Source organism: Spermophilus citellus (assembly GCF_964194105.1).
Source record: "Spermophilus citellus genome assembly, chromosome: 3".
NCBI classification, from domain to species: Eukaryota; Metazoa; Chordata; class Mammalia; order Rodentia; family Sciuridae; genus Spermophilus; species Spermophilus citellus.
The window spans coordinates 75,501,202-75,529,146 of NC_138184.1; the positions used below are offsets into that span (position 1 = coordinate 75,501,202).

The window sequence follows — 27,945 nt, forward strand, 5'->3', positions numbered from 1 at the left end:
GTGGGGAGGTAGAAAGGGAATCCCCATACTGGATACAGTGGGAATGGGGTGGCCAGAGCCAGGTCCAAGTGGTGGATCTGCACATGTGTGCATGTATTTGTATGCATGAGTGTGTGTATGCATTTGCATGTGTATACATTCCTAAGAACACAAGCTTGTCAGTAAGCAGTGGGTCCCAGTGTACACTTCTTCCCTAGCACCCACAGGGTTTGCACTATACTTTTATGGGGAGTGATCTTCTTCCCAGTTGCCCTGGGAAGATGATTCAGACCTCAGCAGAAGTCATTTGTAGGGTGAGGGGTCTGGTTAATGGTGCAGCCTAGACTATTGCTGGGCAGGGTCCTGAGGGCAATAGGAGGTTCCCTTGGTCTTCAATCTCCTCAAGCCACAGGGCCCTGATAGGTCTCCCCACTCTCACAGATTCTTTCCTCTCAAGGTTATTCCTGACAATAATTTTAAAATGATTTTACCTAGGGCTGGGGGTGTGGCTCAGTGTTGCAGCACTTGCCCAGCTGGGTTCAATCCTCAGCTCGGGTGGGGGGTATTTATCTAATTGTATGGAAATGTGGGAGCAGAAGAGGAAGGAAATTCAGTGTGGAAGGTAGCCCCAGCTGCCCGAGACAGCACCAAATTTAGCCATGTACACAGAACACTGGGACAAGATTCGGCTCCATTCAGGGTATTTTATTTTCTTCAAGTAGACAATCTTTGACTTTCATATGATCACCAGTTCCTCTCTTTCCCTCTGTACATCTCTTCAAGTCCTTGGCTGTGATTCTGCACGCTGACCTTGGACACATGGGTACTGAACAAAGGGCGAGAGAGAAGGAGATATGCTAAGGGCTCTGGAGGTGCCTCCCCTCCCAGCAGCAGGGGTTCTTATTTACACATGGTTCTCGGCCAAGGTCCTTTCAAGGCCAGTGCCCATGGGACAGGAAGGTGCAGAATGCATGGTCCCAGCAGGGCCTCCCTCAGGCCACAACGCTGGCTGTGCCTTCACAGGAGTCGTAGCAGCTCCCAGCCTATCTCAGGCTTGGGGCCTGTGGGGACTGGGGGTTGCAGGGGAACAATCTCTTGCCTCTCCTTCCTTCACTCAGCAAAGCCACAGATAATTTATGCTTTAAATACCAAGACATTTAGCTATTGTTCATTCGCTCCTAGGTGAAGAACCTTCTTTAAATACATCACATTTATTTTTCTTAAATAAAAACAAAGCAGAAAACTGCACCAATAACAAGAGGACACTACAGAGGCTTATGTACAACATATGTCCTGCACTAGCCTTGCAGGACTATTCGCCCCAGAATCCTTTGGAGCAGAGGGACAGTGTCATCCGGGTACGACTTTTACACTCAGCAAGCCAGACACAAAAAGGACCACCTGAAAAAAAATATGTTTTGAAAATCTGCATTTAAAAAAGAATACTCAACTGCATCTGAAATTTCTGTATATTTTTTGTTTTCCTGCGAAACACGATGAGATTTGGCCAAAATTAAAAAAAAAAAAGTATGTCAGAGAAGAAAAAACCAGGTTTCAATTTATAAAACATCAGACCAGTAGAAGAAAAACTGGAAACCCAGCTGGTCTAAATTGAAGTAAATCGTGCCACTTGTTTTATTGTGTTGATTTTTTGCTGCATATTTTGAAGCTGTTTAAAAAGAGCCATGAGTGGCTGAAGGTCTGGTTAGTGCTGTCACATGGCTCCTCAGGTCCCAGGTCCAGGACAAATGGGGTACAGAGCAGCTGTGTGTAGGGTATGGCCAGCAGGAATGGCCTATAGTCCCTGCTCTAGCCTTCACTCCTTGTCATTGGCAAGGTCCTCAGTCCAGAATTCAGGTGGTGAGCTGGCCTTCCTCCAGGCAACAGGGACACAGTTGGCCTGACCTGGTCCCAGCCCTGCTGCCTTTCCTCAGCAGTTGGATGCAGACCTCTGTGCAGAGTGGGGCCAGCTCAGGAAGGCAGAGTGAAGGGGCAGGATGATCTTATAATAAACTTGTGACAACAGCTCTTCAAATCTTGATGAGACCTCAGTGCTTTGGAGAACTCTGCCATCTCCAGGTGTGTGTGGTGTATGTGTGTGTGTGTGTGTGTGTGTGTGTGTGTGTGTATGTGTGTGTGCATGCGCGCATGTGCACACGTGTCTAACTACCTAGCAATCTATCCATATATATTTATGTTTGCAGAAATGTGGGGCCAAGGAGGTGGCAGCTGAGGGTTGTGGGGGACATTCTTCAGGCTCCCCATTTCCTGCCCCTGGGTTGGGCTTCTCTAGCACGAGTTGGGGTGTGATTCCCCATGGGTTTTACCATAGGCAAGCAGGCTGGGCCTGGCTCCTCAGCAAAGGCCAATGTACTTAAGATTGTTCTGTATAATGACATCTGTCACTGCGTCAAAGACAAACTGGATGTTACTGGTGTCAGTGGCACAGGTGAAGTGGGAGTAGATTTCCTTGGTCTCCTTGTTGCGGTTCAGGTCCTCGAACTGCCGCTGGATATAGACGGCGGCCTCCTCATACGTGTTCTGGCCCTTGTATTCAGGGAAGCAGATGGTGAGCGGGATGCGCCGGATCTTCTCTGACAGCAGGTCCTTCTTGTTCAGGAAGAGGATAAGTGAGGTGTTGATGAACCAGTTGTTGTTGCAGATGGAGTCAAAAAGGCGCAGGCTCTCCGCCATTCGACTCTGGGTGGGGGAAGGAAAGTGCTGGCATTAGCATGTATAGACCCTAGACCCTCAGTCCTGCTGGGAGGAAGCCTTCCTTAGCACAGGGTCTGCCAGCTCAATTCTGGTCCCCAAGAGAGCACCATGATTTTATAAAGTCCTTCCTCTCTCAGGTCAGCTTCCTCCCACACTCTGAATCCCATAGCGTTTCCCATGCCTGTCTCTTGCTTGCCCTACATCCATGCACGGAAGCTCAAATCTTCCACATGAGCTGCTATGAGATCATGTCTCCTTTAAGTCTGGGTTTTGTGCAGTCCTTTGAAATTTTGATCCTGCTACATGGTACTTCTGAAGGGGCAGCCTGCACATCTGTAACCAAAGAATTCTGAGCTAGGAATGAAACGCCTGCCCTGCACCAGGCTCCTCTCCCCACCTTACCTGGCTTTTTTACATTGCTAAAGGCTTCCAGCCCTGCTGTATATTGAGGGCAGGATCCTGGCCCTATTGCCTGGTGGCCTGGACTGAGCAGGTAGGCTTGGCCCATGGAGAGAGCAGAAAGATGGCATTCAGGATACAGCGGTGACCAAATTATAGAACACGGCCCTATTCACCACCCATCTTCGCCTCTCTTCTTTCTGAGGACCTTGAGTAACTCTGGACTTCAAGCAGTATAATGCTTTTGTCTCCCCAATCTACCACAAAACTGACAGTTCTCACTTCTAAAAGAAATAACTACTGAGAACTACAAGAACTCCTACCTGGAATTACTGCTGGTGAAAGTTGTCCTCATTTTAAGATAAATTGAACCAGCTAAAAGTCCAGACAAGTCTGGTTCCAGTTTAATTAAGATGTAAGGCTTTGGGGCTGGGGATGTGGCTTAAGCGGTTGCGCGCTCGCCTGGCATGCGTGCGGCCCGGGTTCAATCCTTAGCACCACATACCAACAAAGATGTTGTGTCCGCCGAGAACTAAAAAATAAATATTAAAAATTCTCTCTCTCTCTCTTTCTCTCTCTTTAAAAAAAAAGAAGTTCTCTGCCCTTGTCCAAGTTAAAGATTAAAAAGCCAATTGATATTAGACTTAATAAATCAAGTAATCATATTCTAATCTCTGATAGAAATATTGAAATCTCTGAAAGAATATATAACTTCCATACAAATTAGGTGGAAATGCAGTAAAAATAATAAAGTCAATAAATATAAATTTACATTAAAAAAAAGATGTAAGGCTTTGGATTGAAGGTCTTTTCTGACCAGATTTTATCACCATTGACCATAGTATTGCAATGTACTTGGCATTAACAGTGCAGACATGAGACACCAATATCACCAATGACTGCAGTAATAATAAATGGCAACTACAGATGGACATGCGGTGATACCTATTCAATCCTCACACCATCTTATTCCCATTGTACAGATGAAGAAACTGAGAGCTAGAGAGGCAGGAAATGTGTTCCATGTCCCTTGGTTAGGATCTCTAGGCTTGCTGCTCTTGTAGGTTGGATCCAAGGGAGGTCACCCCAGGGGTAGCCGGGAGGATGCCTCACAGACACCCTGATTTCTATGTCCATCTGGGAGACCATGTTTTCCAAATCTAATCTTGTTCCTTCTTTAGATGATCTCAGAATACAAACTGAAAAGTGGGTAGCCTCAGGTCTAGGTGTGGGTAGCCTCAGGTCAGGTGTAGGTGGAAGTGACCTTACTGCAGAGAGAATTATGAGGCAGGGCTCCAATCACAGCAGTGCCCTGGGGAACAAGCACCTCCACAGTTGAACCGGATATGATGTTCCCAAAGGTGAGATCAGTGTTGGTCTAGGAATGTCACATTCTACTGGGAGAGTAATTAGCTCTAATTACTGGAAGCTACATTGTAAAGATAATGTGGAAACAGACCTGTCACTTCTCATAGGAATGTTATAAGTGGAGGCTATGTTTCTGATCCCCAATACTGCATCAGCTATGGTCATTAACACATGTTCATTGAGCAGATGCTCGCTGAACATATTCTGAACTCATGGGCCACTGACAGGTCCACATGTCTGGCGATGGGCCCTAGAATTGTGAGCCCTGGGGCTGAGGGAACAGAGGGGCTAGGCAGGAGTATCCAGCTCCATTTAGGGGTGGGCTGGCGGTATGAAGAGGATAGTCTGGTCATTAGCAGGTTGTGATCATGGGGTTGAAGGGTGGACAGACAAGCACAGAGTAGGAGTAAGGGCCTGGCTCAGGCTCCCTGAATCCTGCTGGATCACCTGGGGTGAGAGTCGGCATGGATTCTGCATCCAGCTTAGCCCAGCTTCTTGGGCAGGAAGAAGAATGTAGCCAAGAAGAGAAGTAGGAATTCACCTCAGCATGCTACAACGGTACAAGAATGCTGGCCATCGCTCAGGGAGGGCTCTGTGGGTTGATTCTCTGTAGGGCACATGTGAAGGGGAAGAGCTCAGGTGCTGAAATCCACGTGGAGCAAGCTGGAGTGGCAATGGGAGGAGCCAACAGACCAGATGGGCAAATCTATCCCCTAGGCCATCTTAGCGACCATTTTTGTTGGCACCATAAGCCCCTTCCACCCAAGTGGTCTGGACCCTTTCCCTGATGATGCCTCTCAATAGGCTTTGGAAACCCTGAATGATTCTGGGCATCCTGCTCCTGACAAAGATCACGGAAACTCAGACACTTATCTCAGAAGGCAGCAGAAAGCAGAGGAGGTAGGGTCCTTCCTCCATTGTGTGGCATCTTTCACACGTGCTCACCAGAGTTTTTGATTTCAGGTCTAGGTGTGGGTAGCCTCAGGTCAGGTGTGGGTAATGGGCTTCCCAGAAGCTCAGGACCCCCCCCCCTCAGGCGCCCATTCTCACACCTCAGGTTCCTTTTGCTTTGCTGGTATTGGGGGGGCTCAGATTTTCCTGTTCTTCTCTTTTCCTTAGGACAAACCAGGGGAAACCACACTGGCCCTCATGGCAGGCTCCTGGGAGGTGGTGATGGGCCTCAAAGAATAACAAAACCTCTATATGTATGGATGCCTGTCCCTCTTGTCCCATCTCTTGAGTCCTGCCCAGCAGGATTCAGGAGAGCTTATGGAGACATTGACCCTTGTGTGTGACTTGTGGGCTCACAAAGACATGAAACTTCAGAGTGGGAGTAGACCCTAAACTAGCTGTCTCCATTTAACCCTCACTGATGCTGGCTGAGCCCTCATTGAGTACGAGCAGTGTACCATGGGGAGGTGGATGTGGACACCTACTCTAGCATCTTTACAAATTGGGAAGGCTGCTCAGAAGGCCTAGAATGGGCAGCATGAACTGGCATGCACCCTTTCAAGGTGTCTGAAGGCCTGGCAAGTGAGGCAGAAACTATGTCCTACTAGGATGTGTCCCTAGACTAGAGGCTGAGGGCCTACAGGTAGGTCTCTGCTCAGTGGAAACTGAAAAAGGAGCTTATACTCAGAAAGTGGTGCCATACTTGGCTCAAAAAGACCAACAGTAGAAGCAGTGATGGGATCTCTGTCTACTCCCCTGACATGTGCCCAGTCTAGGGTCCCTGTGCCTGCCCATGGGTGCCTCTTAGCCTCAGAACCATGTCACAGTTGTTCCTATGCTCCTGCAGTCCCACATGCAGGCAGGTGGGCAGAATGGTCTCCTAATAATTCAAACCACAGCCATTGAAAGAGCCATGCTATTTTGGGCTGTGACTCTGGAAACCATATAAAGTTTGCGTGAGTATGAGGAAGGGAGGGATGAGGCCACATGCCTTGTATCTCAGGCCTCTTTCCCGCAGTACCACCTACTTGTCCAAGTTCTGCTCACCCTGCAGGGCATTTTTTCCATCTCCTTAGCACATAGCTGACTATTCCCTCTGTACCACCATAAGGTCCCAGTCCTTCAGTCTGGTCTTTAGGAGTTCTCCTGCCTTGGTGGGTGTAAACAGCCAGAGGCAGCTTTGTAGTCATCCAATTCTAGTCACTTCTGCCACATCCATCCTTTCCCTGTCCTGTAGTGACTTCCCCAATCAGCCAGATACAAACATGCTCTCATCAAACCCAAGAATCAGAGGAGTTGTCCCTGTGATAACCCCCGTCAGGGAGAAGTTTTCCCATTCCACACACTGACAAGCCTAGAGGGGGGCTCTCTTGCTAGGGCTCATGGAGAACACCGTTTTTTCACCAACCACAATGTTCTCTCCCAGGGAGAAGCCCTCCATGCCCTTACCTCTCCAGTTGCCAATGGAGAAGCCGTGGTGGGAGGAAGTACAGCAGCCATTAGTTATTGTGATGCTAGCCCAGGGCACTGATGCTCAACTCTCCAAGATTTACTCACCAGCGAAGTGGCACCTTCTAGGAGGCTGGGGTTTGTCTGCACATTTGTTTATAATAATAACATGGAGCAGACGGTTCCCATTAGAAGCCTGTGCAGTGGCGGGAATCTCAGGGCTGGTTGATGGGAAATCAGTGATTTGTAACAAGGTGTGTCAGTGGTTGGCTATAGTCCCCAGGGTGGTGCAGTCATTTCTTTAGCCATTTGCAAGAAGAAAGCCCCTGCTCCGACAGAACCAAATATACCCAATGTCACTGAACCTGTTTTACCTCAGGGTGGTACTTGTTTGGGCCTTGTCTCCCATACCACATTATGAAAGGGACTGATGGCCCATCCCTTAGGGGTTTTCAGCTTGCTGACCTTCAAGTATGCGTCTTCATCTAAAGCACCACTGCCAGGTGCCAGCACCTATAATAGCCAAACCAGCTCCTGGAATAGTATTCTGAGTGGCCAGTGAGTTAAGGAGCACAATGGAGCTTGTATCTGGTTAGTCAGGAGCTGAAACCCCTCAGTCTTAATTCCCCAGAGGCTCTACTCATGACACAAAGAGCAGATGTCCCTGGTTATGTGCACAAGGTCTGGGATTCACTTTTTTTTCGGGAGTACCAGGGATTGCACTCAACCATTGAGCCACATCCCCAGCCCTATTTTGAATTTTATTTAGAGACAGGATCTCATTGAGTTGTTTAGCACCTCACTTTTGCTGAGGCTGATTTTGAACTTGCGATCCTCCTGCCTCAGCCTCCCAAGACACTGGGATTACAGGAGTGTGCCACTGCGCCCAGCTGGGGTTCACTCTTAGCACAGTGCTTGTTTTGCCTCAGACAACTCCTTTCTCCTCTTGGGCCTGGTTCCTTATCTGTAAGATGCCAGGACTAACCTGGTGTAGTGGTGCACACTTGTAATCCCAGAGACTTAGGAGGCTGAGGCAGGAAGTTTGTGAGTTGGAACAACTTTGTAAGTTTCAGCAACTTAGCAAGACCCTGTCTTAAAAATTAAAAAGGGCTGGGGATGTAGTTTATGGGTAAAGTGCCCCTTTGTTCAATCCCCAGTAACTCTACCCCTTCCCCAAACAACAACAACAACAACACAATAACAACAACAACAAAATGCCAAGCTATTATGAGGAGGCACAAAACTAAACAACCTGTAGCGGATGGGCATTCTCCCTAGCCACACCACTTGCCCCTCACTTTGGCACTGGAATGTCCTCTCACCAGTGACTTCTTACGGGAGGACCCATGGGTAGAGGAGGATGAAGTGGAATAGAGGGGAAAAAGCCTCAGCTCTTCAGTCAGGGATTCAGCCAGTGATACACCTCTGTGCTGGTCATAAGCCCAAGTCAGCTTGGCTTCCCAGGAAGCTCCTGTGACTCCTTAGCTCAGAGGTCTGATGGCCACCCAAGGCAGATTGCACCACATAACATACTGGGTCAGCCCCTTCTACTGCATGTTGGGACAGTCTCCTTGCAGTAAGTTCCCCTTGTTTGTGGGGCTGAACATCGCCAAGTACTAGTTGAGTTCTTCCAGTTACCACTATTAACCCCCATTAATAGGTCAGGCTAAATGCTAGCTCATAGGAGGGCTATTTGGGGAGGCAGGAGTCTCACCCAGGGCCTCATGGAACCCATGATCTGACCCTCAGTTCGGTGCACCCCTCCTGGGACACCACAGTGCTGTATCCTGAAGCCCACTTGTGCTGTTGCTATAGAGAAGCCCAGAGGGCAACATCCTTCCTTTTCTTTCTTCACAGTCACCCAAGTGCTGTATATGGTAACTCAGTGGCCACTCTGAGGAGCAGAAGAGTCACCAGGCTGGTTCTGAAGCTCTCTTCCTCCCCTCATTTCTAATGTCCTCAGGCATGAACCATCTTCCTATAGGCTGTCTCCTGACTAAACTCCTGAGGATAAAATCTGGAGTCCCACACAAGCTCTTCATGACCCATATATTCTTTATCTCCTGTTCCCCCATTTCCTCATTACTTCCTATTCTCTCAACTCACCAGCCCCTCAGTGCCTCACATAGGCCAGCCATGCCACACAGAATATGCTCAGTCTCTTGTCTCACTCTGCCAGCTTATCAGTGCCTCATACCCCTCACCTATGATGACAGTAGCTCACAAACGGGCTTGGCTTTTAATCAAACACACACACATTTGTACACATGCTCAGAACTAAGTATACTGGTGAGCACATGATAGAGGCTGACTGCCCTAGTGTTTTCATTGTTTGCTGTGGGACATTAGGCCCTTCACCCACTGGGGGTGGGAGCTTGGGTCCCCATCTGCTACATGCATGTGGCACCTGTCCTGGTGTGCCTGGCTGGATGCAGAACTAGAGGCAGTCACATTACCTCAGGTCATCACACAGGTTGTCAGGTTAGTGACGACTACCACCTTCCTTCCCCATGAATAAGGGATGGATAACTGATATAAAAACCATAAAATTTCCAAAATGAGCAATTATATTTTATGCTTCAAGTAAACTGTGGTTTAGAAAATGCTGTTTTAGTTTCCTCTAAGAAATGAAAAAGACCCATGTCAAAATAGCTGAAAAATCAGCCCTAGACTCCTTGACCTTGACCTCCTTTTGGGAGGTCCTGTGGTTAGGTGGGTAGCCAGTGTTGTTTTGGGATACCCCTGTAGAAAGCTCCTCCAAGGCCCACACTAACTTCATGCACCTCCTGCCTTGGATGCCACCCTGGGGCTCTAGGTGCCACCAACCCCTCCTATCCTGAGAAGGCACACTGTGTGTGGGCCTTGTCTTCATGGGGACATCGCTCATCTCTGGACCACCCAACAGCTCCTCCTAGAGGCCAAGCACACGCCAGTTTCTCTTGGTTTCCATGCTGGCTACCAACATGTGACACTTCTCTGGAACACTAGTCCAGTCTAACCCCTTCCCAACACTCCAGCATTGGGACCCTCACCTCCCTATCCCTACTCATGCTAAACATGACCCATTGGATGATTCTCATCACATATTGTAGCCAGGTGAAGGCCCTGTCCTGTGTTGTGCTGGGGATTGCACTGGTAGCTAGGGAAGGCTCTGTACTGACCTGTTCTGTCCCCCTACTCTTCACCCATTCCCAGAGTCCAGAGCAGGACAGCTGTGGCCTCAATACAAAACAAGAACATCTGCCTCAATCAGTTCTCAAGCATCAGACCTTATGTAAAATGTAGGTGATGTAAAGTCTGCAGCTCTTTCTGGCACTGGCATGAATCCTGGGAATGAGTAAGCTGGAAACCCCAGCCCCACTGGCAGCTCTTAAACCCCCTTTCACCATGGAAACCCCCATCTCACACTTTGTTTTCCTAGGAAGGTGGCATTGCCATCGACAATGCAGATACCATTGTGAGTCTGAGATAAGTGACCCAATGCTCACAGCAGCAGGGGGAAGGGAAATCGTTAGGGTGAAAGTAAAGGAGGACAAAGGCCAGAGAAGCAGTCTGGGTGTGCTGGGGATTTGATGCAGTATTATGGGGGCACTGTTGTGGGGGACTCAGTTCCCTTATCTGTCAGTTCTAGTGTAATCTGGGAAGCCCAAGTTGGCCCACTGTAGAAAAGCCTGGAGCATTTGTTCATGGAACAGTGAATTCAGCTTTTCACCCTGGAAATGGGGCTGTGGGGCTGGGTGGGGAACATGAATGGGTTTCATTCACCAGCCAGCCAGTCCCATGGCTGCTCTTGCTGCAACTAAACCACGTGGCCTTGCCTTGTCTGAGCCACAGAGTGCCAGGCTCCAAGGGCAGTGCACCGGCTGGAAGGGTCAAGGGGGAGTTTCATATGGGGTTGGACTTCATGTTGGCACTCTTCAGAAATAACAGCCAAGCCTCTGGCCCTTCCTTAGTGGTGAAGGATTGGGGCTGCCTGGTAGCTTGGCAAGATGAAGCTTGAAGGGCACAGGGGTACTCCTGCGACAGCAACCAACACATCCCTGGTTAGCAGCCTCAGTGTGGAATTGACTGCTCTCCCCTTTTCTGTCCTCTGACAGAGGCAGGTGAACACAGGATTTTGGGCCTGGTGGCAGGAAGAGCCTCTGCCACTTCCCTGGACCATCCTAAAACCTGCTGGTGTGAAGTCTGGGGCAACTCTCTAGAGAGGAAAGGATGAGTGGACCATACCCTCAACATATGCCCTGTGGTTCTGACAGGCACAAAGGGGTGAAGGAATCTGTGATGTCTATGCCCCTATGCCTAGCACCCATGTTAGATGTGTCTGCAGCTGTGGAATGGGTGGACACCACTCCAAGGATGGTGTCAGTGATTCAGAAAACAGCTTATTCTTTGTCTCCAAGAATCGGGGCAAGTCTAGTGTGGGAGAGGTATGTACGTGTGTTTTTCTCATTGCAAAGTAGCAGAGAAGTAAATGGTGATTGGTGGATGTTTAGCTGGTTCTATTGGCTGGCTGTAGGAGGCAAGTGGGGTGCCTCTGGCCCTGTGCTCTGTAGGGAAGAGTCCCACCCAGGTCCAGAATGCAGGAGGCTGGGTAGCTCACATGGTGGGTGGGATTGGGACACAGGGAGGTGATGTTGACAAGTGTTGAGGGTACAGGGCAGGATCCTGGGATCTGCAGGGCCTCACCTGGGCACAAGGGTAGTTGTCTCTGGAATCCTGTGCTGTCACAAAGAGGCCATTTAGTTAAGCTTGGAACACCCAGTTCTCCTAGAGAGCACTGAGGCTGAGCAGCTGTCCACCATGTGCCTTTTTGGTTAGGGTTGGCCTCAGGGCTAGAGTGCTTGCCCAGGAGTGACACCCTGTCGGATGCCAAGTGTACTGTGCTCAGAGTGACCCTTTGTGTGTCAAATCAGCTCAGATAACTGGCCATTAGAATTTAGTTCTATGAGATGTTATTTTTCTCCCCTTTCCTGGCTTCAGCTGATGTTCCTTGGAACTGTCCAGCTGGAACTCTGGAGACCTTACCCAGCACCCCTCCATGCTTCCCTGTCCCTGAAGTTGAGTCCCCATTCCCCATAGACCCTCCTTGTGCTTTGGGGTTTGGCCTTGATGGACTTTTCTAGATCTCCCTGCCAAGCTCCCTACTCTAATCACTCTGTCATTGCAGGTGTGCAGTATCCCTGTCCTCACAGAGAAGAGGCCTTTCTGTACCACATTGCCCCAGCCAATTCCAATAGAATGCTTGGCCAAGTGTCCCTCTGAGCATCCATTTCTCCCTCCCTTTCCCCTGATGTCCCTAGGACCATCATATTGTTGGTTGTAGAATGTGGTCACATACCCCATGGAAGGTGTTTCAAGTCACTGAGTCTGTGGATCTCCCAGGGCTTTGAGTTGTCACTACAAGATGGTTTAAAGGGCACATGGTCTGCTAGATACTGAACCCTAAAGCCTGGTGTTGGTAGGGTGTTGGAAATTGATCCTCTTTTGAAGAGTCTAGTTGCTCTCTCACAGCCCTACTGGCTTCTTGGGGAAGGGTCCTGGGATGTATTAGCTGAGTCCCAGACCTTTCTATCAACAAACTGCATGGGAATTCTGGGCATATAAGCTGTTTTTTCATGATGGCCACATGGATCTACTGTAGTGACCTGGGGAAACCTGGATCAGTTTGGTGTTCCTATGAAGTCAGCCCTAGTCTGGGCACAGGATGAGACACTCCCTCTCTCCTCAAAGACACCTCTCCCCAAGACCTCCCTATCTCCAGGTTCCATCATACCCCAGGCAAATGTAAGGCTTTACAGCTGGGCCCTGCATCAAGCCCCTGAGGTTTTTTGGGGTCTCCCTTTGTTGCTAGATTGGACTAAGTCCATTATGCATGCATCTCTCTGGTCTGGGCCTGGAGATTTGTGGCTGCAGCCTTTGTCTGGTGGCCAACTGGCTGTGCTGCTGAGAATATCTCTGGATCCACTGATCTCTTTTGCTTTAGAGCCTGTGGGGAGGCCACTGTCTACCTCCTGTCTTCAAGGATTTTAAGACACATAATGGTGATGGGGAAGGAAGACAGAGAAGGGAAGCCAGACAGAACCCAAGCAGGCAGTGCAGGGGCTCCTTCTTGGCAGAAGCCCAGAGCAGGAGCAGGTGGAGGAGGTGTGAGTCATCTTTGCTCACACTCACAGGGCTGGGCTCATGGGCCTCCTCAGGCAGTCCCAGATAGTGGCTGTTGCCTGCTAGAATCCTTTCTCCTCAGTGGAAGTGACTCCTGGGAGCAGGGTCTGTGTTTGGCTCATCCAACACCAATCATAGTCAACTTACATGGATAAAACAGATGTGCCCATGGTTCTGCTGCCCACCAGGAAATGGCAAGTGAAGAGGATCCAGCTACTTTCAGTGCTCTGATTGCCCTCAGATCTTTCCCAGCATTCAGATGCTGGGATGCAGTAACAGTAGCTGCCACCCAGGCCCAGCTGCCCCTCCCTCTGCTCAGCTTAGCACCTGACTCTTTGCAGGCGCAATGCTGTTTCCATGACAACTGGGGAAGACGCCTCCATCCTCACACAGTAACACAGACCAAAGGAAAGAGGAAGCTGCTGGTCCTTGAGCTGGGGCAGGTTCCTAGTCCAAACTGTACCATTCATCCACTTGGGATAGTAAGAGAGGGCTCTGGAAGTTGGAGGGATCTGGCCCTCCCTCAGTTCCTTTAAGGCCCTGGCTCACTCTGCCCTAAGGGAGAGGGTCATGGGCAGAGAAGAGAGGAGGCCCTTCTGCTCCTCCTAGCTGGAGCACCCATGGGTGGGGTGGGCCTCTTGTTGAGAGGGAGGCACAGGATGCTGTGGCATCTGTGAAGGAACTGAAGGAGCACTGGATGGAGAACTCCAGAGTGTGTTTCACTCTTGTCACCCTGAGGTCATTTTTGCCCTGGCTTCTACGTGTGTGAGTGTGTGTGTGTGTGTGTGTGTGTGTGTGTGAGTGTGTGTGTGTGTGTGTGTGTGTGTGTGTGTTGGGGACGGGGTGGCTACCATAATGCCCTCCAGCTCTGTTCCTTTTAAGAAGCGGCTGTAAGGGACTCCCAGACTTACCAGGGAGAGGAAGCCACAAGAGACTCCTGCAACTTTCCATTTTATAGATGCAGAACTAGGCCTTTCTACCTGGCCGACCACCCCTGCCCCAAAGAGAGCCCCAGATAGTCCAAATCACTCCTCAGGTCTGGTCATCTCCCCAGTAATACTGGCCTTAGGAAGCTGAGAGTTGTCTGGAGACAGAGCCAGATGTGGGGTCACTTCCAGTCCAATCTGGTTAGCATTCCCCTCTTCTTCCTCCAGCAAACCTAAAATTGCTGCCCTGAAGAATTGGATTAATAAAGCTAATGACTTGGTGGCCCCCAGATCTACTCTGCAGGGACAGCACACAAAGGGCTAGGTTAATAGCCAGGCTGGGAGAAACAGGGGTGAGCATGGGGGTGGGGGAGGGCTGCTCCTGCTACCTCTGGGTCCTTCCTATGCTCAGGGCATTCTTCCTCAAGGTGGTAACTTCCCTTCAGCTGCCCAGGGTGGAGCAGCCTCACCCTCTCACCAAGCCTGACCCTGTGGTTCTATTGGTATTTAGGATGCTGATGTAGAAAGGCATGGCCCTGCCTGCATGGAGGGCTGTTCTGGCTCTAACCAACTTGGCTGTTGGCCCCTATTCCTGCCTCTCTACCACCAATCCCAGCTACTCCATGACTCCCGGTTCCACATCTTGCTTCCCACCTGCAGCCACGGTCTTCCCAAGAATAGGCCCTGGGTATCCCTACTCTCAGGTCCCCTTGGTCAGACTTGCCCTTGGCTTAGTGCTCATCACTTCCATCTGATCCCTTCTTTATGGCTTACTTCAGTTTTAGGCTCTCCGAGTAGAGTATCTGAGTCAGCCTGGAAGGATGGCACCTGGGCCCTTAGCAAGGCAGGATACAGCAAGAGAGGTTAGGGGCCCAGAATGAGGGGTTGTGGAGGCAGCCCACTCTGAGCCTCTGACCACCAGAAGGGCGGCTCCTAGAGGAGCTATTTTGTTGCCAGGCCCAGTGTGGGCCATGGTTCTCCCTGAACTCCACTTTACCCCAGTCTCAGGTCCTAGTAGCTGTGAAACAGCAGTTATTCTGGGTAACTGAAAGGAGTCACAATAAAGACATGGTCAACAAATATTAACAAGGAGGGTGGAGCCCAGCATCTCCTTCCCACCCACCCACCCACCCACCAGAATTGACCAATCCACACAAAGACCCTGCTCCTTCTAAGAGGACACATGGACCTGAGGCTGAGATGCAAGCCCAGATTTCCTAGAAGCTTCAGCTGACCTTTTCTCTGAACCCAGGTGGTCACTCCTAGATAGTTTTTAACCTCTTGCTGTGTGCAGATTTTTTTCTTGCCTTGAGGGACAGAGAGGAGCGAGGAAAAGTCCTGGCTTCAGAGAACTGAGTCCCCTAGAGGAGGGATACACATGCAAACCCTCTGTCCAGCAAGGCAGACGAAACAAACAAAAGGGCTGGCTAGTACAGTGGCTACCAAACTGTGTAAACAGAGTAGGTGCCACAGAGGGCCACACCAGGGATGGGCTGCTTTGCCAGAGGCCATCCAGGCCTTGGCACAATCCATGGGGTGTGGTGCAGAGGGCCTAGTGACAGGCTGTGGCCTCTGCCTGTGTTCTCTCCCATGGTGGCACCTGTAACACTTGGGGAGTCTATGTTGCCACTTTTGTTCCTCACTGGGACCCACCTCCATGCATGTGCTCTGTGTCCACTTACTCCCCTATATTAGGCCGCTAGACTTCTAGTCTCCTTAACACATATGCCTCAACCACAGGGTTTCCTCTTTACCTGGAGGCCTTTGCCATGCTGACCTCCCCTGGGTCATGGTGGATGCTGGGCTCCACCCCCCACCCTAGATTGCTCTTCCTCTGGTTTCCATAGCTGGTTGGTTCACCGACTCCCATTATGTGGTACCCTTTCATCATGACCTCAACTCTTTTTAAAAATACTGTGCTGCTTTTAATACCATTGGACTCGTTTCCCCCCCCCCACCCAGTTCTCAGTTTATTTGCGGTTCTCATCTAAAATACCTTTTAAAGTTCTGAATATGAGTTTATATATCTTGGAACTTTACCTATGGGAACTGCTTTGAGACCTAAAAGGTTCCATCAGAGAATATTTATATTTGCTTCTTTCTAAAACAAAAAATAAAGTGGACCCTGTTCTTGTTATTGCTCATCATCTGCCGGCGAGCACAGGTCTGTCCATCTGGGGGCTGCTTTCACCAACTTGAGGTAAATGGCAGGCAGGGCCAGATGGTGTGTGTTAGGCATTCAGAGTGGCAGCCATTGTGGGGCCAGGGGTGAGAGGAGGCGTGGGTGCCCCAGGCCTCTTGCACAGGTGCAGCTACCGATGGATTTGGCCCTCAGGTAGTCAACTTGACGGAAGAGACAGAAAAGGCTTGATAAGCAGGTGTTCTTCCAGTTCTGAAGGATCGGGAATTGTCTGATCTTGTATCTTGGTGGGTGAAACTTTGGGTTTAATTTTTGTAATTTAGCATCCTCTGGCCAATCCCCTTGTGTTCTGTGTGCAGAGACCCCAGGACCCAACTCCACTGCTGTGCTCCCCTAGATGGGTTTTCCTTGCTGGGAATACTGTACCGCCCAGCTGCCAGGCTACTGTTCCACCCACCCCAGCTGCCAATGCCACCTGCAGATAGCCTTAGATCCACAAGACCCATTGGGTTCAAGTAGTGAGTGGCACAGAAGGATTAGCAACTGGGGGCAACACTTCATGAAATGAGACACTCCTGGGTCTCTGGTTTTCTTGGGGACCTCAATTTTTCTTCAGGGCCACTGCTCTCTTCCCTCATCTGATGCCTCTTACTGTCACTTTCTCTTCTCCCCATCCCTACCCACCTCCACCTATTGCGGGAACTAGCCCAGGAAGGGAGGGAGGACAGATGCACCCATTTTGTAGAGCACTTAGCTCTGTAGGCCTCGGGCAGTGACAGATGGGGCTTCTTTGCCATGGCAGTTGGGTAGAGATGAGTCCAGAAGTCAGAACCTCTGCTTGCTTGTGTATATTGCTACCCCCAACCCCCGCCCCAAACAACTATGCCCAGTGATAAGTGCAATGCTCATAGTAACAGCACAGGCCAGGCCTGCCACTTCAAACAGCAAGGACTGTTTAAACAAGATAACAGTCTGCCAGTAAAGCCATAACTCAGGCCCTAATAGCCTGGAAAGCCCTTGTTCCGAACCTGCCAGAAATGGTGGAGAGCTACTTCCTGTCTCATGCAGCAGTTCAGCTTGTCTGCCTCTTATTTGCCTGTTCAACATGGAGTGGGCCAGGGTGACTCTAAATGACAGCAAGGGATATAGCCTCCCAACCCTGCCCAGTGGATAGCCAAGGATAATCAGGATGTAGTGGAGGGGCTTCCAAGTCAAGAGGCCCCTGGTTTTGGGCAACCTGTTCTTGAATCCAAGTTCCCTCATCTGTGTGGTAGAGAGGGGTTAAAAACTGTGTGCAATGTACTGGTATGCATTTCCTTTGATTCTGTTGTCAACTACCACACATCCCTCTCCACAGCTCTGAACCCACAATGTACCTTGTGAATAAAGTCCTCAAGAGCTGGGTGAGGGACTTGGAGTTGGGGTACTCGGCCAGCCTGAACTGGGCAGTCTCAGTGGACACAGATGGCCTATTGACAACCCTGGACTATTGTCGAGCCAGGGCCTTACCTACTCTAGGTTGCCTTACCTACTCTAGGGCGAGTTATAAATGGCACTGAACCCAGAACTTTCTCAAGTCCCAGTGGGGCTTCACCACCTGACAGGGATTTCTTTTTTTTTTTTTTTTAATATTTATTTTTTAGTTCTCGGCGGACACAACATCTTTGTATGTGGTGCTGAGGATCGAACCCGGGCCGCACGCATGCCAGGCGAGCGCGCTACTGCTTGAGCCACATCCCTAGCCCCTGATAGGGATTTCTAAGAGTTTGAAGGCAGCTGCTGGACACTGTGCTCTGTCAAGTCTGTATGTTGGCAGCAGTGGCCTCTTAGTATAGGCCCAGCATCTCATCCATCCCTCCATTTTGCTTTTTGTCCTCAATGGATCTCAAAATCAATGACTGGCTAGATCTTGGTCTGATGAGACCCTTTCTTTGTTGGTCAAAGTCCCTGGGAAGCAAAGCCCAGGGTGTGACACAGGCAGTGAGAGTCACATGCAGGGAGGGAATGATTTAGGAATACTCTAAGGCTTCCAGTGCTGGGAGAGCAAATTCCCACAAGATTCTGGGAGCATCTGCTTTGAAAGGGCTTGGAGCCCCAGTGTCCTGTTCCATTTCATACCCAGCAGGCCAGCAGCACTATGGGATGAAGCTCCAGCTGCAGGTCATACTGGAACTCACATGTTTTCCCATCCTACAGGGAGGGGCACTTCTTTCAAAGTCCCAATTTGCCTTTGCTTCAGCTGAAATGAGAATTGACTCCTATTTATTTCTGTGCTAAATCTTGCTGGCTTGATTTAAGTCCCCTTGCTGTCAGTCACTCACAGGAAATTAGTAGACAACAGGAAACAGGTGCCGGGTAGACTGGAGGCTGTTAACACAGACACAGACCTGTGCAAGGAAACTGTAGTTCATGAAGTCCCTCCTATCTCAGCTTCACAGGACCTTCTGGGATCTACAGCCTAGTAATGTTCAGTGAGGTGAAAATTCTGCACTGCTGGCTACTGGGGCTGTAGCCCCAGCTCACACCTGTAGGTGCCCAGGCTTGTGAAACCATCTGTAGTAGGCCTAGGCCATTCCTGTGACGGACCTGAGAAATTGGGGTAAGGAGGAGAGATCCCAGTGGGGGACCTGTGTTTGTAGCCTATAAAATAGATTTCTACAATGCTCATCCTTTATGGAAGAAAAAAAGTACTTGGATCATTACTGGCCTAACCCAGCATCTCCAACTGTAGGAACAGTAAGGCTGGAGCAAACTAAGACTCTATCTAAAATCTAGTTCAAGTGTTGAAGCCTCTCTTGAGAACAATGATGTGTGTGTGTGCACGCCACACAATCCAGATGTGACTTACTTCCTGGCTCATAGGCACTGCCACATCAGGGGCCTGGAACCTGGGGATGTTTGCTCCTATCTCCAATACCCATAACTGCATGTGTGGTAAGCTGCTCAGAATGCAGCAGTTACCCAGCTGTGAGAGCTGGTGTGTTGGCAGATGGCCTAGGCAGGCCTAAAGCTTCAAAATGGTCCCTCTGGAGTTGTCTGAAGGGTGTGGCAGGATAAGAGCATCTAGGATGAGGCTTTTGTCTTACCTCAGAAGCTGCTCTAGGAGAAAAAACTTTTGCATCCCTGGCTAAAGACTTGGTCAGCAGATGTGCAAAGTTGCCAAGAGGTCATGTAGGGAGGCTGGTGCATTGTATAGTCACTTCCAAACCTTACAGTAGAGGAACATCATGCCTGTGATGTCCACAGGCTGAGGACTCCTGGTCTGTCTTGTCATCTTTGGGCCTCAGTGGGAACTAATGCCTGGGCCAACTCTAATGACTTTTTGAGATGAACCTTCTGGTCAGTGATAAAGTTTTTGACCCAAGAATATCCTCAAAGATGTTATGTTTATATTGTAGGCTGTATCTCTTGGCATGTTGTACAAGCCATAAAGTAGGCTGTGAGCAGTGATTTAAAAAACAGACGAGAAAGCAGAGTACCCCATGCTTGGTGCTATTATTGTCATGGACACACCCCATATTTACATGGTTCTTGGCAGCTGAAAGCACTAACCCAGGCCAGCACCTTCTGAGTTCTCAGCTTCACCAAGGATGACTATCCTCTGCCCTCTTTATAAGCAGGTGCCTGAGCCTGCACTCTTCACTGGGAGGATGCTTTCACCCTTTAGTCACTCAGCTTAGGCATCGCTACCTCTTGGGTGGGTCTCTAAACACCTCACCACTCTTCCATTCTTCTTCTCACCTACATCTCCATGGCCGTGTAAGCCCCGTGTAAGGGATGCAGTGACGGGGAGAGAAAGAGACAGCCCAGGGTGCCACTCATGGCTCAGAGGCCACAGTCTAGGAAGTACTGCTCCAAACCTTATTGTATGGGTATGCAGTGGGGTGTCTCTAGCCCTCTATGATGCTAGGCCCCAGTAACCTAGTAAGAGGTAGCTGTCCCTCTGGGGACCCAGGCTCAGCTTCAGCCACCTGTGCCTTGGCCTGCTTTATAGTGGACAGGCCTTGTTGGGCCTCATGCTGTGTGTGGGCTCAGCTCACTCACTTTCCTGCAGATAGGGCTCATGGCTGTCTCTGAGAGAAATATTAAATGGCTGGCAGGCTCAATAGCAGGCAGGTACCATGTTCCCATCAATTCCTTGACAATTACCACAGTCTTCTCAACTACTCCAAACCAGGCAAGGGTACCTATTGTATGGGTGAGGCCACTGGGGTTGGGAGAAGCTCATCGCCCTGCTGAGCCCCCTCAGGGTCTACACTCCAAAGCAGACACTTCCCTCTGTCATAACACCACACCAAGCACAGGCACAAGTAATAGTAGATAACAACCCTGTCTTTTTGTGCTCAGGCTTAAACTGGGCCATGATCATAGAAGGGAAGAAGAAAATGCATCATTACAGGCTTTCTGTCCATTTCTTCTATAAGCACCTTTTTAACCTTGATCTGTAGCCAGTCCCACTTTACAGTTGAGGGGGGCAAACCTAGACAAGCTTGTCTGTGCTAAGGCAGAGCCAGGTTGGGTCTGACCTGGGGCTGTGCCCTCTTCTGAGGTCTCATCCTCAGGCTCTAAGAGAAGCAGGAGATGTGCCTGGCTTCATGTAGTGCAGTTGTTTTTCTATAGTTTCTGTCCTGCTGGCCATAGGTGGGAAGCCACCAAAGACCCACAGGTTGCCTTGGTTAGTATTTCCAGTGTCTTGGAGCCCTGGGACAAAAAAGCCAGGGCCTGCGGCTCTTCAGGAATGTTGAGCAGGTCACAGGTTTTCCAGCTTTCACTTGTCGCTGCTTTTGGAAGGCCTGAGAGGAAGGGACTTGCCCATGACCACTCTCTGGCTGGGCTAAATTGCCCTGAAGGCTCCAAGTCTCCTGTTGTTCAGCTTCTCCCTGGGTTACCACAGGTCAGGTAAAGGTGTGTGGGGCTAGCCTCATTGGTAAACTTCAGGCCATGGGGTCTGGGGCCCTGGGAAGACTGTCCCAGGTTTTATTATTAATGAAATTAGACAAAGTGTTGGAGCCAAGGAGGCATTTACCATGGGTACAATGAAGACCAGATTAGCGTGACATGTGGCCCAAGCTCCTGTGACCAGCACTTACCTCCTGCACAATTTGGAGACACATGTAGGGAGAAGGGACACTTTTCACTGTGACTTGGTCAATGCTGGGTGTCTCTCTCAGGGCCCAGTGCCCTCCCCTGGCTAACTGCCATTCTAATCCCTCCAGAAACTAGACAGTAGGAGCCTGTGGGCCGTGGGGAGCTCCACAGAGGCTCTGTGTAGAAAGCCCTGTGCCCTGTCGCACAGACATCTTTCTGCCCCATAGGTGAACCCCAGGTATCCTGCTCTCATTCCTACCCCTCTCCTGTTGTTCAGGGCCAGCAACAGAACTCCCCTGAGTAGAATCCCCAATACACAGGAGGTGACACCAGGTCAGCGAGGCCCACAGTGCCCTCAGCCTCCACCCTCAAGTCTGTTCTTGATAAGTGGAAAAATTGTTTTTCCGTTCTTAGATTATACAAATCCCTTAAAACAATAATAATCAGCATCTTAAAACTCAGAGCTGTTCTGATGTGTGCATAATGAGCAGGGCTAATGCGATCAGGAAATTAATTACCTACTAGCCAGGGCAGGCTGAACAGATGCAGGGTGGGGAGCCATTCAGCCCTAAGGTTTGTGGTACAACCTGAGAGGGGCATCTTTGTGAGTATCCAGTGCAATAGTCTGGTAAGCAAAAAATGCAGACTGGGAATGAGGCACAGGTCAATTCCAACTCTATCACAGTGTGTTCTGGCAGCACTGCTGGCATGGGCAGTGTTAGGGATTGGATGTGGCACCTGGGACCTGACCCTACCTGTTCCTTCCCTGCCCCTGATGCAGAGTGCCTGACGGGGCCAGCTTTCCCTGAAAGATGCTGTGCACAGTACTGCATTCTCCATGGCCCCAAGAGTAGCCCACAGCCTTAGGGCTGGATTCTGTAAGGTCCAGATCAGATCACCACCCTGTCTTCATCCCAGCAAAATCAAGTCCTGCTCCAGATGTCTAAGCCCTCTTTTCTCTTTCAAGTTGGTCGCTGGGTCAGAAGAGGTCCTTCCAGCCTCAGGCCTTTTCTGGCCACTCGGGAGGAAAGAAATGACCCTCTGTTCTTAGACTGGGAGCTCACTGGGCCTGGAACCTGCACATACAACGTGTGACTGCTTCCTGAATATCAGAGGGCTTGTTTTCTCTCAGATGGAGGACACAGGATGGCCCCTAGCTTGAGCAGATGGCCTCATAGTAGCTGATGACAAAGAGAAACCAGAACTCTGTTTGCAGGTTGCTTCTCTGTGCAGTAGGATGCTCTTAAACCTACCCAGGGAGAGCAGGAATAAGGGTCAGAATAACCATGAAGCCACTTTGGGCTCTAAGACACTGGAAATACTAACCAAGGCAACCTGTGGTTCTTTGGTGGCTTCCCACCTATGGCCAGCAGGAGAGTGGGACAAATGTGAATAGAAATAATATATGTGGTTAGTGGGCAAGAGGAGGGCAGATAGGAAGGGCAGCAGAATAGAATAAACATTATGATTGATGTATGTATATAGGTGACTCTATGACCAGTGTGATTCTGCAATCTGTACAATTAGAAAAATGAGAAATTATATCCCAATGATACAAATGTATGAATTGCCAAGACCACTGTAATGTCATGTGTAGATAATTAAAAAAATGGCAAAAAAAAAGAGGAGAGCAGAAAGACAAAGACACTGTTCTGTTCTTCAAAAAGATGCAAACAGTGAATCTAATAATTCACTATTAAGCTTGACTTAGGACAGGCTCTTCTGTCCAGGGTTGGGGACTTACTGCCTATGGTGTGCTGGTAAACATTTAACAACTGGCTTTGGTAAGGGCAATGTGGTATGGGGGAGCTGATTTGTAGGGCTTGCCAATTTCTGTGGTATAATTACTACCACCTGGCTGATTTAACACTGTCAATATGAAGTCAGCTAATAAACTTCCTAGAGATTGAAAAATTACCTCTGGTAAGGTATATGAGTCAGCTCCAGCCCTGCACTGGACTGGTATGGAGAGAGGGAGGCTCTGCCACTGCTAATCCCTAATCCCCTGGTCTTGGTGCCCTTTTTTGCAGAGGAGGTGCTTTATTTCTTTCCTTAATGTTTATCAGTGCTAGGCAAAAGACTGACCATAACTAGACTATAAGGAAGCCCCATCCATGTACCAAGCTGGCTGATCTCATGTCTTAGTAGGGTCATTAGTCTGAGAGATCCAAGGACCACCATGGACATCCCAGATACCCACTACTTACTTATCTATCATCACAGTGAAAAATGGATTGATGGGGCTAGTGGCCCAGCGGCTACCCAGCTGTGTTCAGTGATAGCCTGTATCCAGGGAGTAGTATCTAGTGACACAGCAGGAGGTGACTGACCACCACAGAGGGACAGCTGATACACTCAATGACAGAGCTAGGTTTATAAGGGTAAGGAAAGAAGGATAAATGGAAAAGCCGTATCAGAAACCCAAATCACCACACAGGTGTAGCTGAGGTAGGAGACAGAGAGATCTATTAAAAATCAAGTACCCAAGCTCAGGTCCAGGCTTCACCCCACCTTTTGGCCAGTGTCTCACTGAAGATCAAACAAGGGTAAAGAACTACTGCATAAAGGAGGTAAGGAATGGTTTTGCAAGTGAAGCTCCCACTATGACAGGGAAGGAAGGACAGAAATTGTTATTGATAGAGGCCTCTGAGGCTGTGTGTCCCCCTGACAGCAGAGAGGAGGTCCTAGCTCGGTGATCTGAAATGCTAGTTGGCAAGTACCAAGGACCTGGTACCAGGATCTGTTTCCTTCTCCAACATCTCCCACCAATCATGGACCCGAAGCCTAGATTCCTGGGCAAGCAGATATCCACTACTTACTGATCACAAACCACAGGCCCAGAGCAGCTGAAGACCCACCCAAGAGACAACCAGCTAGCTGCAATCTTCAGTTAGGACAAAAATGAAGGCTGGGAAGTGGAGCCAGGGACCTTGGGTTGTAGAGCCAGTCACAAGCACCTCTAGGCGACCAGTGGTCCATCTGTGCATGCATCCATCTTGGCATGGGCATGGTGGGGGAAATGGCTGGGAAGATTGTGTGCTAGCTGCTCCCTACTGTGCACCTGCCTCCGTCTGGCCCTCTCTGCCTCTCACCTCTGTTGTGTCACCTCTCGGGCCATTTAGTCCTTGGGAACTGAAGCCCTTCTGCCAGCCTGCCTCTGCTTTGGCTCTAGCCCAGGAGGTCCCCACTGTCCCAGGGTTGCAATGATTTATGGTTCTCATGGACAAATTATATGTGCCAGTTCCTGGCACAACATAAGATCAGAGGGGGCTGCTGGGAGATCAGTGCCCAGAGGGAGAAGGGCAGTAGGCTCCTGGCGGGTAAACTGTGCCTCTCTCTGGCACCCCATGCAGAGAGAGGCACAATTTTAGCACTAGATACTATCACTAGAGCTATGCCCTGAACTGGGTCAGAAGCAGGAGGCAAAGTGAAGACAGGCTGTGTCAGGGCTCCCTGTGGTCCTACCACAGACTGGTGGTAGTGGTGGTGGGGAGGGCTGGTTCAGACACCCACTCATGTGTCTTGAGCCCTGTGGCGACTGCCCTCTATTCTCCCTGAAGGGAGGCCAGTTATACAGTAGCCCCCATGGTGGAATCCAATCTATACCCCCAAAGCCCTCTGAGGAGCACTCCTGCACCCACAGGATATGGGGTTGGTAGGTAAATAGGAGATTTCTGGAATCCCCAGGGGGCAGTGCAGGGTCCTCCCTGAGAGTCAGAGATAGCCCTGGGTCAGGTAATGTAACCTCTGAGCCTCAGTTCCTCATCTGCAAAGCTGACTGGTTAAAGACACTAAGGGACCTATAAGGTCCCTTACCATTCCAGGTCTCTGTATACCGGGGAGTGGGGAATCAGCCACACCTGGCTGTTTCACATTTATAATCCTCTCATTTGGCTGGATGAACCAGTTCCATTATCATCAGGTGCGAGCTGTCTTACTGCAGATAACTTGCATATCCCCCGGCACCTTATTTCTTGACACAGCTGTTTAAACTCCACTTTTAAAGCACTAAAATCACCTTCCTTCACAATCTGCTTGACAACCACAGTGCTAGGGTGGCAAGTACACACTATATTTGCAGGACAGTCTCCTCAGGGGCACATACTCCCATTAGGGATCAGCACCCCTGGCTGCTGGTCAGTACTCTGGCACTACAGTTTTCTACAAGCCTGCCCACCTTCTGCCCACTCCATAGTGCCTGCTGAGTGCCTACTAGTGCCAGGGCCTCTACCCACAGCACAGGTGTGTGGGTGGGTACCAGTCTATCCTCAGCAGGTGTTGGGCTGTTGATCTGTAGGGTGAGGGAAAGGGCTGCCCAGGGCCCCAGGACCACTGCTCAGAGCTGGGCAGAGGCCACCTGCTTGGAGTCTAGATGCTGTAGTTTCCACCACCTGCAGCATTTGACTCCCACAAATGAATGTCCTTGTATCCTGCTCTCCCCTCCTTGACACATGTTGGCTAGTTGTCTCTTGGATAGATGGTGGGGCAAAGGTTCTCCCATGGTGTTTTGTGGTGGCCCAGTCTGCCTATAGGGCCCTAGTGGGTACCACTGGTTCTAGATGAAAGCAAAACAAGGGTTACCCCTCAGAATTGTGCCTTATGGCTCTGGAAGGAAAGGGCAGGTGTCCCCAGAAGCATGAGGGTTTGTGGATAAAGTAGTGGCTGTGTTGGTATGACTGTCCCCTGCCCCTCAAGCTCCTTGTGTTGCTGTTAGAATCAGGCTCATGCTTATGCCCAGGACCATGCACAGCAGGCACACAGCAGGCACACAATGGGCTTGCCACAGGGCTGGGAATGCTGACAGCTCCACTGGGAAATGGGCAGCAAGCTCTCTGTAGGTTTCCACATTAAAACATTTGACACTTTACAACCAGGCCTTTTAATCTGTCTCTTTTAAAGAATTCATCCACCATTAAGCAGCCAGCAGAGTCCATCAGCTGATCTGCAGGGGCAGAGGTTGGAAACTAGGCACCTGCCTTCCCACTTCCCCAAGGATCTCACCAAGTATGCTCTAGGTCCTGCTTCTGATGGGGGAGTGAGGACACATTCCTGCTGGTCACAGCAATGGTCATCTCTCCACATGGGCTGCTAGATGCCAGTGTCTCCACTTCTCCTTGTCTATAGTGGTCCTGAGGCCAAAGAGTGACCTATCTCTGTCAATTGACACTTATGTAAATACAGTAAGGAGGAAGGGCAGAGTCCTGGGCCTGGCTGAGTGAAAAGCCCAGAGTAGGTTCTTGGGCCTCTCAGGGACTGTCCTCATGTGAGAGGAAGCATGAGGGGTGGGAAGCTAGCTAGCACCATCCTGCACTTAAGCTTCGGTGCCTCCCCCTATGACAGAAGTAACAGGTGCTGCTGCTTCACAGGATCAATTAGGGAATGGTGCCTGAGAAAAATACCCATGCTATCCTGTGTTTTGGCCTCTGGTGCCATCTGGGGGGATACCAGGTGGGGTACTGGAGGCCCATCCAGCTTTAAAGCCCAGGTACCTACCAGGACTGCAAGGGGACAGGGTCTCAATCAGCCCTCCCATTAGGGATAAGCACCCCTGGCTGCTGGTCAGTACTCCATCACTACATTTTTCTCCAAGCCTGCCCACCTTCTGCCTAATTCTTCCTGGAGACAAGAGCGGAATGCTGGCCAAGGGCAGGTATGGTTTCTTGTTTGTGCTTTGTTGCCACAATTCATGGGTGGCTGGGAATCCGTCTGCCCTTGCCTCCAGGGTGCTACCCTGTGCTTGCTGCAGCCCTCACAACCAGAAGCCCAGAGATGCTGACACTCTCCTTGGCAACGTGCTGACGTAGGAACCAGCAGGCAAGCTGGGCGGTGGGAGGGGGGGGGTGCTGTGGTTTCTTCACCAGGCATGGGGGCAGGGGGTACCACAGTCTCCATCAGAGGGAAAATAAGGCCTCAGAGATGAGCAGGGAAGGAGTGCTGTGGAGGGGCCATGTCCAGAGCCTTGGCACTGAACCCGGAGATTCGTTTGGCTTTTGCAAAAATTAGCATGACTCATTTTTGGCTGACTTGCCTTTGTCGGGGCTGAGAGGACAGTTCAGGGCATTCCAGGAGGCAGAAGGTGGCAGGCTTGTTTTAGCCTCTGTGCAGGTGGAGTAAGCCCTGGCTCAGCTGGAGAGAGGTAAGCAGTTCTCACTGCCTGCACCACCCCATGGCAGCCAGCTGGAGGAATCATGGGAGAGTATTGTCTTTCCTCAGCAGCCTGTTTGTTTTCCATCCCCAGATATTACTGGTGGAGCATGAAAGGTCAGATCCATTTGGAATCCAGTGAATTTCCAGTTTTGCTTGGGTTTCTCATCAAGAATTTCCTTTTCTGGTGAACAATCACTTCCCCAGGCCTGTGGAAACCAGGGTGGTGGTGGTGGCAGCTGCAGGCCCAGCTGCCAGCCCCTTTATTTAGAAAATCCCCTGAACATCCCAGAGCCTGGTTCTTCCACCAAGGCAAGCTCAGGCCTCAGAGAGATCCCCATGGGAGGTAGGGCTGGAAGAAGGCTAGAGATCAGGGGCCCACCCAGGCCTCCCAGGGCCTGCCCCCAGGAGCTTGCTGGCTTGTGAGCAATGACCCACCCTGCAATGAATGATTCAATGAAGGAGTGTGTAGGCACTGGATAAGGTCATGGAAGGCCACTTAAAGGAGTGTCACTTGGGATGAGTCCTGGCGGATGGGGGAAGAAGACAGGGATGGTCATGAACTTAAGTCTGGGCAAAGCAGTGCTATGAGAGCAAAACAAGCTGTAAGTGGCGGAGTAGAAA

The 27,945-nt window shown here is 50.1% G+C and overlaps 2 protein-coding genes across 3 annotated transcripts in view; one reads left to right on the plus strand and one right to left on the minus strand.

Moving 5' to 3' along the window:
* The window catches only part of RSPH14 (radial spoke head 14 homolog), a gene marked incomplete at its 5' end in the record, with an annotated part of 76,715 nt that overhangs the window by 13,753 nt on the left and 35,017 nt on the right, over positions 1–27,945 (plus strand). The gene's annotated exons all lie outside the window — the stretch shown is intronic.
* The window catches only part of GNAZ (G protein subunit alpha z), a 53,365-nt gene continuing 26,089 nt past the window's right edge, over positions 670–27,945 (minus strand). For both annotated transcript variants that reach the window (XM_081285339.1, XM_081285340.1), the window contains one exon: positions 670–2,679. In XM_081285339.1, coding sequence (XP_081141465.1) covers positions 2,335–2,679 — 345 coding nt within the window. In that variant the 3' untranslated portion in view covers positions 670–2,334. The remainder of the gene's footprint in view (positions 2,680–27,945) is intronic.